The following is a 12,238-nucleotide window of genomic DNA, read 5'->3' on the forward strand; positions in this document are numbered from 1 at the left end:
TGTGTTAGACTGAGTGTGTGTGTGTGTGTGTGTGTGAGTGAGTGAGTAAGTTTGTCTATTTGTGTGTCTGTCTGTCTGTGTGTGTCTCAGACTCACAAAGCACTCGGCAGCGTCGTCCATGATCCCCAGCTGAAATCGTTGTTCGTCTTGGAAAGTCTTGGCCAGCGCGCTCCGCAGTGCATCTGATGGCAGCACGCGCTCACTGCTGAACTGGAACTGAGCAAAGATACTCTGCAACACACACACACACACACACACACACACACACACACACACACACACACAAACACAGAAGCATAAGTCTTCATTGCCCTGCTACAAATAAACACGGTGCCATCGATGCTTTGTGTGTGTCCATGCACACTCTTTATATCTATATGTGTGTATCTACTTCTCTCAAATATCTCAACTGACCCATAAAACAGAACCGGCAGAACTAGTTGTCAGCTTGTCGGGGCCCAAAGTGCCGCACGACAAACCCAGACCGGACTAAAACAAACGCCACCGGCCGAGCCTCGCAGTGCGGCCGGCCTCAATATCAGAGCTTATCAATAATAGATGGCATTTGTAGTGCACTTTTCTCTGACAAAAACAGCTCTCAGAGTGCTTTGTAGCAGTAAAATAGAAACCAAATCAAACTGTTGCAGGGGGAAAGCTAGGCCAGTGAAGTGTGTTTTGAGGGCAGCGTTCAGAGCCGGAAGAGGAAGATGAGTCAGTTTGGAGAGGACAGAGTTTACATGCAGGTGACCGCCAGAGAAAATCAAATATTCTCTGTTTTCTCTAATTCTGCTGCTGCATTTGTATATATGGCCAAGTGTTATTATAATCACCCGTCAAGGAGGCTTTTGTGTCTGCTTTTGTATCTCCTATTAGCAGTGGTGGAAAGTAACTAAGTACAATTACTCAAGTACTGTACTTAAGTACAATTTAGGTACTTGTACTTTACTTGAGTATTTCCATTTTATGTAACTTTATACTTCTACTTCACTACATTTTTAGGCAAATATTGTATTTTTTACTCCTCTACATTTAGCTGCCAGCAATAGTTACTTTTCAGGTTGAGATTTAACTTAAAAACATGATACATTTAAAGTGATTAGACTTTTTTAAATTTAATCTTATAACAGTATATTAAGTAGTTAAATGAGCCCTGTCTTTATAAAATTAAAACACTGCTTACATAAAAGCTTCAATACAACTAATCTAATAATATATTTGGAATATATAAAACAATCTGCGTGGGTTCATTCTGCATAACAAATACTTTTACTTTTGATACTTTAAGTACATTTTGATGCTGATACTGATGCTGATACTTTTTTACAATTAGCAAACAGGATATCTAAAAAAAACAACAACTACATGACACACATGTATTTGTGTATCTGCACTAATTGGTTTGATAAATCCACAGTGTGTTTATTTATAAAGCTTGTCATATTTTAGCTCAGATCTCCAAAACCACTGCTTCCCAACGTTTTTGGCTTGTGACCCCTTAAAAGGGACAGTTCACCCCCAAATCAAAAATACATATTTTTCTCTAACTTGTTTTGCTGTTTATCGATTTTAAATTGTTTTGTTGTGAGTCGTGGAGTGTTGGAGATGTCCGCCTTCTTTCAAATGTAATAAATCTAGATGGCACTCGATGTCTCAGTTACCCAAGATAATCCATGGACCTTGTTGTTGGAAGTTGTTGTTCAGTAGAAAGAAAATCGTTCCTATATGAAACTGTATCGCTGCACAGAAGGAAGCGGCATTTACTCTAGAGGCACGTGCTCGTGACAGCACAGATGTAAACATTAAAGGCTCCCTCCTATGTATGTATAAATGTAAAAAGAAGAAGAAGAATCATCTTGCAAGCACTCACATTTATCGTGAGATCCACTGAAGGGGTCCTTCTACCCATGTTGGGAAACTGTCATAGAAGCAACATTTTTTTTTTTTTTTAAACAGTCTGTTTATTGGATTTTACATTTTTATAAAACAAACAAACAATACTGTTCCATACACCAGTAATTGCAAGTGAATACAACATACTACAAAACAGATACCAACCCTCCACCCCCCTCCCATAGGCACCTAGCCCCAAGAAATTGGCAAATATAATAATATAATAATAATATATAATAATAATATAAAAGTAAAGATAAGCAAACAAAGGAAAAACAAAAAAAAGAACGGTTGTGATAAAAGAATAGATAAAATGATAAAATAAATAACAATAATAAAAATAAGTAAATTAATAAACAAATGAAAAAATAGATAAATAAAATCAATAACAAATAACAAATACCTAACTTATTATGTATACATATTTAATTTAAAAAAAAAAGTTAAAAAAAAAAAGTAAAACAAAAAAACAAAAAAACAGATAACAAAAAATAAGTAAATACAATTAAAGGGAAAACAAACAAACAACAAACAAACAAAGGCTCAGCTCATTTCAGTACTCAATTCACAGTCATCAGACATCTTGTGCTATTGACATAAGACAAAAAGGGATTCCAGGACTTCTCAAATGAGACAGCCTTACCAGTCAAAGTCAGTCTAATTTTCTCTAATTTAAGAAAATAAAGCACCTCCTTAACCCAGTGTGAATAGGTAGGTGGGACTGAGGATTTCCATTTTAAAAGTATCAACCTCCTGGCCAGCAGAGTAGTGAATGCTATCAAGTCCTTTTTAGCTGGGGAAAGAGTAAGTGGGAAAGGCCATACACCAAATAGGGCAGTTAAAGCATTGGGATTGAAGCAACATTTTTTAAATAATAAATCATATTCTATCTTATCCTAGTTCTAGTTATGCAGAATGGCCCCACTCCGAGTGATTTATATATTCTAAATATTTTATAGGATTATTATTATTATTGATGCACTGTAATAAATTATTCTGTAGTGATTTAATTTTACTTAATATATTTGATCAAATGTATTAAATATAAATGCGTCCTTGATTTTGAGGCAGTTGTTTAAGTAACTTTAATATAAAAATGTTTGAGATAGAATCTACTTATTTTGATCACATTAAATATAATCTGTATGTGTATGTAATTCTAAATCAAGAGATTTTGAATGAATCCAACACAATAGAATTAGTCTGTTTTCAATTGACAGGCACATCCTGTTAAGTTGTTGTCAACTCAACTTGTAACGTAGATTTAATTAATAAAATTGCGTGCAATCTGTTGCCTCAATTTTATTGATTAGCTATTGTTTATCTTTTTTTACAGTGTGCATTTATCTAAGCAGCATTTAATTTTCTCAAGGTAGAGCTCATTTTAACCTCTAGTATACTGTTACGAGGTTTACTTTAAATAACATGTCTAATCACTTTAAATGTATCTTGTTCTTCATGTTAAATCTCAACCTGAAAAGTGACTAAAGCTGGCAGCTACATGTAGTGGAGTAAAAAGTACAATATCTGCCTCAAAATGTAGTGGTGTAGAAGTATGAAGTTACATAAAATGGAAATACTCAAGTAAAGTACAAATACTACACAACTGTACGTTTCACCACTGACTCTGAGCTTTATGATTGATTCAAAGTTAAAACTTATTTGACATTCTGCATAATTAATCCTCATGCAGAGCCCTCATGGTTCCTCATAGGTTTTGGACTTTATCCCAAACAGCAGTTTATTTATGTGCACTATTGAAATGACCCATTTTGATAATTTTGTTGCCTTGGTGGAGGTATGAGCTCTTTGAATACTCTGTAATTACCAATATTATAAGAAATAGTGGCAACAGTAGTAGCAGTAGATTCAGCAGTAGTACTACCAGACAAAACGCTCTTGGAAATGACTCTGCACTGAATGTAGGTTGATTCAGATTCATCTGTACTTGCAGTAAACATGAGAATAAAAAATAGCGTTCAGTAACTTCTGGCCGAGCCTGGACAGAAGAGAGCTGCAGACGTCTATAGAGGGAGAGATAAAAGCATGGATAACTTTCTCCAGATTGCCAACGGATAAAAATGACCTAATTTTTTGTTGGTAAGAATACTCCGCCGGAAAAAGCAACAACCTAGCGACTATTTTTGACCCCGACTAAAACAGCCCGAAACAGAAATAAACACAAGTCAGCCTGACATGCCAGAGCAGCGGTTGGTGCTCTGCTGGTTTTCTGTTCCAGCAGTAATTCAATCACTGATTAGATGGCTGGACTGAGGAGCAGCAGGTGCTCTGAGTCCTGAAGACTGAGAAACACTGGATTAACAGCTCAGATGTGAGTGTGTTTGTATCCCACCAGCTCACAAAGCACAAAGCTTCAGCAGAAATACATCTTTTATTTCAACACACTGTCGACACGTGAAGACCGCTGTTGTACCAGGTTGTGCCTGGGTCAAGATGCCACAAAGCGCCCTTTAACCTGTTAATAATCTGCTAGAGGGACCTTTTGAAAACATTTTGTCCTGTGCACGAGGGAAACACAAACATCCCTCATCATCATCATCATCATCATCATAATAATTATTATTATTAGAATAATAACAATAATAATAATGATAATAACTTAAATTTATACAGTCCCTTTCAAGAAACCCAAGGACACTTTACAATACAATACAGTAGGAATGACGGTAACCCGAAGTACAGGTACCTCCAAATTGTACTTAAGTACAGTACTTGAGTAAATGTACTTGGTTACATTCCACCACTGAATCTAACTAATGATTCGTGATGCAGAAATGCTGCTATTTGATTGACTATGCCACAGAGAAGTGTTTATATGTTAATCTACTACAATTTTTGGTAACGCTTTATATTAAGGTCCTTGTAATAACCATTAGTTAACAAGTAATAAGGCCCTTGTAAGTCCTTACAAGATGCTTATTAACATTATTGTGTGTTTATAAGCTTATATAAGTGTTAATAATGGCATTACAAACACCCATGACCCACCCATTATGTCTTTGCCATGCCTTTATTAATCTTACTTTGTTTGCTTATTGATATTAAAATATACTTTATTGCTCATCTATTATAAGTTAACTATAAGCAACTACCGGATCTAAAGCAAGAACAATGCCTCATTACTTGTTAGTTAATGGTTATTAAGGACCTTATTATAAAGCGTTACCGGAATGATTAAGAAATTGGGCACTGATGACAGGTTGAGGGGGTTAAATGAGTCAAAAGCCTTTGTGAAGAGAGTGTGCTTGAAGTAGTTTTTGAATATGTCCAGGGAGACATTACAACATTACAGGTTTTCAGCTGGGAGAGAGTTCCAGAGGGTGGGGGCTGTGGAGCTGAAGGCACGAGCCCCAGTCATTTTTAGTTTGGTGCTGGAGGTGATGAGCAGACCAGTGTCAGAGGACCTCAGGTTTCATAATACCGTGACATACTGTAACAGCCTCATACTGGCCAAGGCCGACAGTGATTCTCCCTAAACCTGTGAGGAGACTTTCATGTGTAAAATCATTGGAGGTCTCCTAAAACAAAACCATCAAGTGTTTTAATAGCCTAAATCCAGCCACTCATTACATGGGATACAGGATCCAAAATCCAGTTTCAAGTGTCAAAGACCCTTTCTTTGTACACCCAACTAAGCATGTATGTCCTAAAAGCACTTGTGTCCTAACAGGACTCAACTTAGTCCATGACACTTATTCTTGCTTATTTTTGTTGTTCCTTGACTTCATCCTTGCTTGTGTTATTTGATCTCTCAAATGTATGTCGCTTTGGATAGAAGTGTCTGCTAAATGACATTGTAGATTGTAGAACTATCAGCCGATTCATTATCAGACTACTAACTGGGCACTTTTCATCCCATAAGTATGGACGAGTAGGAGCTTATTCCACCAAAACTACATCTCTAACTTTAGGGCTAAACAGTCTCTGGTTAGGTGTTATTAAAGACTGTTAAAAAAAGTCTAACAAATGCACAGAAATGGCAACACTTAGGTAGTTACATGGATGACTCTTATACCGGAAATACTTAGTGTTGGCATTTCTGTGCATTTATTTGGTTACATAAAACGTGATTGACTTAGTAACTTCAAATAACGCCGGACATGAATGCAGTGTGAACCCACCTAAGTACAGCAGGTAATTGAATGTGCTGCTATATCAACAGGTTTTGTTTGGCAGCGCCCTCTAGTGACCATAATAATTTTGATTGACGTAAATGCAGAAGTGATGTCATTGAGCATGAAAGCAAAGAGGGAAGAAAGAGAACGTAGTATAAAACACAAACATTTGCTGTTATGTGTCAAACAAATGCATGACTTTCACCCAGGAGTTCAGCATTCATGTCTGTGTCAAGGTTATTATAGCTAATGAAACTAGGATTTAAAAAACATTTCCATTAACTAAAATAACATAACTAACTGAAACTGTATTGTGTAAAAACTAAAACTAACTAAAATTAAAGTGAAAATGTCCTTCATTTTTGTCTTTGGCTATTTTCTTCCTCCAGGAAGCATTGGTAAATCTGTTTATTGAGACTGGGATGTTACATGACTATGTGAGTCGATTGCTTTCAAAAAGTTCAGCACTTCACTCAAACCAAAATTCACCCGGAGCTGCAAGACTTAATAACCTTATTGGGGCTGAGATGGATAAGGCAAAGGAAATAAAGACCAAATTTATTGTGATCTTTTTGAATCTCGTACCCAACAAATACCCCATTTAAAAAATATTAATAATAACACTAAAACTAATGAAAACTAAACTAAAACTGAGCATTTTCAGAAAAATGAAAAATAATTTAAAAAATATTAAAAAAAAAAAATCAAAAAACGAATTAAAAACTACCGGTAACTGAATTTGAAAACAAAAATTCACAACGAAATTAAAACTAAAAACAAATGAAAAATCCAAAACTATTATAACCTTGGTCCGTGTGAAACCAAAAGTCAACAATGATGTCTGAAGTAACTTCTGGTAAAACTTCTGGTATAAGAGTTATCCAAGTAACTACTTAAGTGTTGGCATTTCTGAGCATTTATGTAGTAGTAATGAGAGTGAAATGTAACAAATCAGCGAGCCGTCTGGTCTGAGTCCTGGTCACATCAGACCTGGGTTTGAATCTGGCCCGAGTTCCTTTTGCTGCTCGTCTTCCCTCTCCATTCTCTCTGTCACTATCAAATAAAGCATGAAATGTGTTTTACTTGGATAATTATAATGCTGTCCAGAGTAAATTTAACTTTCCACTTTGCCAGTGATTTTAAAATCTTTTTCTCACAGATTTATGAGGGCACAGTTTGGGTTTTCAGCCGTCATGTTTACGCTTGGTAACTCATAGATACGCGCCTGTAAAAACAACACACACACTCACACATTGTGTATAGCAAACATCGTGAACAGCGGTTGTTATTGGTAACCAGCCAATAGAACTCGGCATCGGTATGTCCATCTTTTGTACAGGGCCGGCCTAGCCCAAGAAGAATTAAATGTACACTTTTATAGTGTTTGTGGCTCACTTTAACTGAATTTGTGCAAGAATGATGTTAATCTGAGACCAGATCTGCCGAATTTTACCTGTGACCAAAAATAAAGGCCGATATTGAGACCTGACTTTATCTCCAGTGTGCGGTTACTCTTGGGCTTCCAATCAATGAACCAGAGAGACAAATTACAAATGCCAGAAAAAAAGACTCAAATGGACTCATAACAACCCAACAACCTGCTAGAAGGTGGAGTAGGACCCTACTTGCCCATATTTATGTGATGATAAGCTGATAAACGCTCATTCAGTATCGTGATGGAGTTCCAGTCGGATACAACAATATGATTTCCCTTTGTTGCTTAGACTTCATCTTCCTCTTCTCTTGAATACTTTACCTATAAACCAATAATTTTCTTTATTCAAAAAGAACTCCACCTGAGCACTGACTTTAAGATTAAGATCAAGATTTCCTTTAATAGTCCCACAATTGGGAAATTTCAAGATTTACAGCAGCAAAGTGGAGAGCAATAAACAATAGTAAACAGCAGTATAAACTAGAAATATAAGAGGTATTAGCCAATAAACAAGTTAAAAAAATATAAAGTATTAACAATTTACAGTATAAACAAGTAGAAATATAAAATGTATTAACAATTAAAACAAAAATAAAACAAAAACTTATGAACATTATATAGAATGTAGACAGACTCAGCAGTTTAAGTTTAAGTTTCCAAACATACAAGTAGGAATAATATTAGACCTTCTAGACAGGTTTATATAACAGGATTCATCTCAAGTCCAGCTTTAATCTGTGTGAAATTCCCTGGGAGTTTTTTTTTCTACTGGTATTGTTTTCCCTCTTTGTGTCTCTATATTTCAATTTTCAAACCAGAGTCCATATTTGACATTTTGGAAGCAAAAAAGGCCGTGATCAGGTAGGGTAAAAATGTTATAAAACAATAGGCTTCAGTCTGTGAGTGTGGCTGAGTGTGTGCAGGCCGAGGGTTGGCAGTGGGGAAGGTAATGCAGTCGTACTGACAGGGTGTGTGTGTGTGTGTGTGTGTGTGTGTGTGTGTGTGTGAGGGATAGAGAGAGAGAGATAGACAGAGAAAGGGAAACAGAGAAAGAGAGAAGAGGAAAAAGGGACTATGTGAGCAATAGAGTGTGTGTGTGTGTGTGTGTGTGTGTGTGTGTGTGTGTGTGTGTGTGTGTGTGTGTGTGTTATGGTGGCTGTGCTGACTGCAGCAATGCGCCAAGGAGAATGGAGGGGGAATATACCCTACAGAGAGAGGGAGGGAGGAGAGGAAAGGAGAGGAGGAGGGAGAGAGGGATGAGGCAGAGTGAGTAAGAGAAGGAGGTGTGTGTGTGTGTGTGTGTGTGTGTGTGTGTGTGCACTGGTCTAAGTGTGAAGACAGGAGCAATCTACACCAACTCCCACATTCATTCATCTTTCTCTTTTCTTCTCTCCCACTTTCTCCTTTCTCCTTTTTTTCCTCTTCTCTCTTCCTTGCATGTGTGTGTGTGTGTGTGTTCAGGTGTCTGTGCATGCGTGTATGTATGTGTGTGTGTGAGTGCTTTGCTGTTGAGAGAGATAAAGTGTTGCAGTGATTTCTAGAGGGATAGCCACAGGCAGCCTCTGAACTTATGTTTACTACAAGGGCGGGCGTCTTTATCTGCTGCAGATAAACTCAGATCCACACACACAATCCCTCCAAAATAAAAGAACCCATAATCATCATTTATCTCCTTAGGTTCCCTAAAATGGATGTTTGAAAAATTTAACACGCCATTAAAGTTCATTTGGTGCGTGTCTCACCGAGTTATTCAGAGACTTTTATCTCTGTTGCCGTGGGGAGCACAGCTACAAACAGACTGTAAGAACAACGTTACATCTGTTTCTGACAAAGGAGCGACGCTGACAGGACGGTTAATGAAAACTGACAGGAAAATGTGAACACTTAACACGGTGACAATACCTTTGATTTGCACACCCACGGCTGACTCTCGCACAACACACCCACAAGCATCTGTGTGTGTTGGGTGTGTGTGTGTGTGTGTGTGTGTGTGTGTGTGTGTGTGTGTGTGTGTGTGTGTGAGTGTGTGTGAGTGTGTGTGAGTATCCCAGCGTGGAAAGAAAGATTTGTGATCACCTCAAGGTGCATGTGTGTAGCAGCCTAACGTGTGCAGCATGCAAGTAAGATTTGTGTACATGCATAGGGGTGTGTGTGTGTGTGTGTGTGTGTGTGTGTGTGTGTGTGTGTGTAGCATCCCAGCGTGGGCTCTGCTAGCTCAGCGCTTTCAGTCAGCCAATTAATTACAGAGAAGCGCTGGAGACAGAACAGCGTGTAGAACACACACATCGACACTGCTACACACACACACACACACACACACACGCACACACACTCACATTATTACACTACTGCACACTACACACAGCACTTCCCTTCGCTCAGACACATATTTGTCATCATTGATGCAACAAATGGCTGGAACAGAGCTGCATAAGGCTCGTTCATTATGAGGGTTTCATGAGCTTCGTCTTCTGTTTGGTTGCTTTCTATCAGCAGCTGCAGGAACACAACAGTGATTCAACCTGAAACTACGTTATAAAAGCTGTTTTACATGCACTGTTTCTGAGCATTTATTGTAAGGTAGCTCTTTACTGGGAAAGGTGTCTGGAGCAAATTACGTGATCGTGTTTTACACACACAGAAGAAGAAGCAACGTGACAGAAAAAAACTACAGAATTACAAGTAAAACCTCTGCATTACAGTTTTAAAAGCTGATTTTTTTAAAGCTAATGACGTTTTTTCCAGGAGCTGAATTATCTGCAGAGGTCTCCTCCTCTCCCCAAAAACAGACTAGGAAAATAAGACCAGTAAAAAATACTGAAAAAAAACAGTTTCACGTTAAAAATCAGTGCTTCTCTGATTCTGCAGACACGGGACGTCCCGGAGGCTTGGCGAGCCGAGCTGCCACCAACGTCTGGCCAGCTTGCTTCTCTGATAACTTCAGATCCAGATGTTCAGGAGTTTTTACCGGGAGCCGAATTATCCGCAGAGGTCTCCTCCTCTCCAAAACAAATGGATCAGGTTTAAACCAGTTAAAAATACTGAATATAGCAGTTTCACCTTAAGAAATAGTGTTTTTCCTTTGCATGCCAGGCAGAGTGGTGGCAGTCTAGTTGCTGCTAACATTTGCTCATCTTGTTTCTATCATAGCTTCAGATCCAGATGTTTAGGAGGTTTCTACCAGTAGCCGAATATCCGTAGAGGTCTCCTCCTCTCCCAAAAAAACAGATCATGTGATGATTAAAATCAATAAAACACTGTATAAAACGTTCTCCAGTGCTGTTTGGGTTGGAGCTGTCGCTAATGTTTGCTGAACCAGGTTTGGATCTTAAGATCCAAATGTCTGAGGATTACAATTCTTCATTCAGATCAAATATATGGTTAAAAAGGTTCCTGGTGGCACACCTGGTAGAGCACATACCACAGAGGCCCAGTCCTCGTGAGCGGGCGGCCCGGGTTTGAATCCGGCTCGGAGCCCTTTCCCGCATGTCTTACCCTCTGTCTCCCCCTTTCACTCTCAATATCTCTCTTGTCAATAAAGCTCCAAAATGCGCCAAAATATCTTTTAAAAAAACAAAAAAAAAAACAACCAATATCCAAGTATAATTTTATATGTATTAAAAATGTGGCTAAAAACTGGATAAAAAGTCACTTATTTTAATTTCTCTAGATTTTCTGGGGTTGAAAAACCATGAAAAAATTTGGGATAATGTTAAGTACCAACTGAACCAAATATTTAACTTAGATTTAGTTGTTTTGGGGCATTTTAATGCAGAAAAGGTAGATATTATACCTTTAAAGAGTGAAGAAACAAGGTCAAAAGCAACAAAAGAGGGAAGAAAAAGGGTAAAAAAGTAGATAAGTACGAAAGGTGGGTGGTCAGTTGAAGATGATACAAAGGCATCGTTATAAGCCAGCTAACCTCTATTTAATCGTTCTATTTTTGCTGTTGGAAGTATATAAATGACGCAAGTACTTGTCTTCACTTTGTGTACGAAAGCTCTTTGTTTCTCCTTTTTGAAACAAGCAATCAAAAGTATTGGTTACAGTGGTTACGTAAGCCCCTGCAGGAATCTCCTCTGCTGTGTTTGTGAGGAGATCGGTCTCTCCCACCACACAAAGAGACGGAAGGAAATCTACAAAGCACATACGAGATGTCAGATGAGTCTTTCTAAAGCTTTGTGTCGTGTTTCATGTTGTCAGATAAATGCAGTGCTGCGTCTCGCTCTGAGGGAAAGTCTCCCAAAAGGGAAACACTCGAGCAAAGTCCTTGTACCTCATATAACCACTTCAGTGAATGTACTTCAGCACAGACCTCCGGTTTACTTTACTGACAACAATGTTTAAGCAGACAGAATAAACAGGAGAAAAGGGTGATAACCACCATGGTTGAAGAGACGAAAGGACAAAGCAGCGGCGGTGTTATTACCTTTAAAGCGCAGAAGATACACGAGTCCTCCATGCACTTGTGTGTGGTCAGCTGTCGGAAGCTCCTGCGGAAGATGTCGAGATGCCACAGGACCTGAGAGACAGAACAAACATTTATACACTTTTGTTTTGTCCCACTGATAATAAGGCCTTTTTCTCTTCTGTTTGCTTTTCTCGTGTTGCATCTTCTGCCTCTTTCTCCGAGCAACAGACGTTTGTTAAAATTTTAATGTGTTTTAATTGGGTTTCACCAGTCCGTTGGATGAACTCTGATAAAGGAAAAGGACCCAAAAATATTCTATAAAAAATGTTCAGATACATAGCTGTCCTTAAAACCACCTTACAGTTT

General features: G+C 38.1%; 1 protein-coding gene across 1 annotated transcript in view; it reads right to left on the minus strand.

The window, feature by feature from the left end:
• usp54b (ubiquitin specific peptidase 54b) overlaps window positions 1–12,238 on the minus strand; it is a 75,748-nt gene that overhangs the window by 34,183 nt on the left and 29,327 nt on the right. The window contains exons 3-4 of the mRNA XM_059324515.1: window positions 11,891–11,983; window positions 97–231 (exon numbers count right to left, since the gene is read on the minus strand). Of these exons, the coding sequence (XP_059180498.1) occupies window positions 97–231; window positions 11,891–11,983 (228 nt within the window). The remainder of the gene's footprint in view (window positions 1–96; window positions 232–11,890; window positions 11,984–12,238) is intronic.

Source organism: Centropristis striata, chromosome 21 (genome assembly GCF_030273125.1).
Source record: "Centropristis striata isolate RG_2023a ecotype Rhode Island chromosome 21, C.striata_1.0, whole genome shotgun sequence".
NCBI lineage: Eukaryota > Metazoa > Chordata > Actinopteri > Perciformes > Serranidae > Centropristis > Centropristis striata.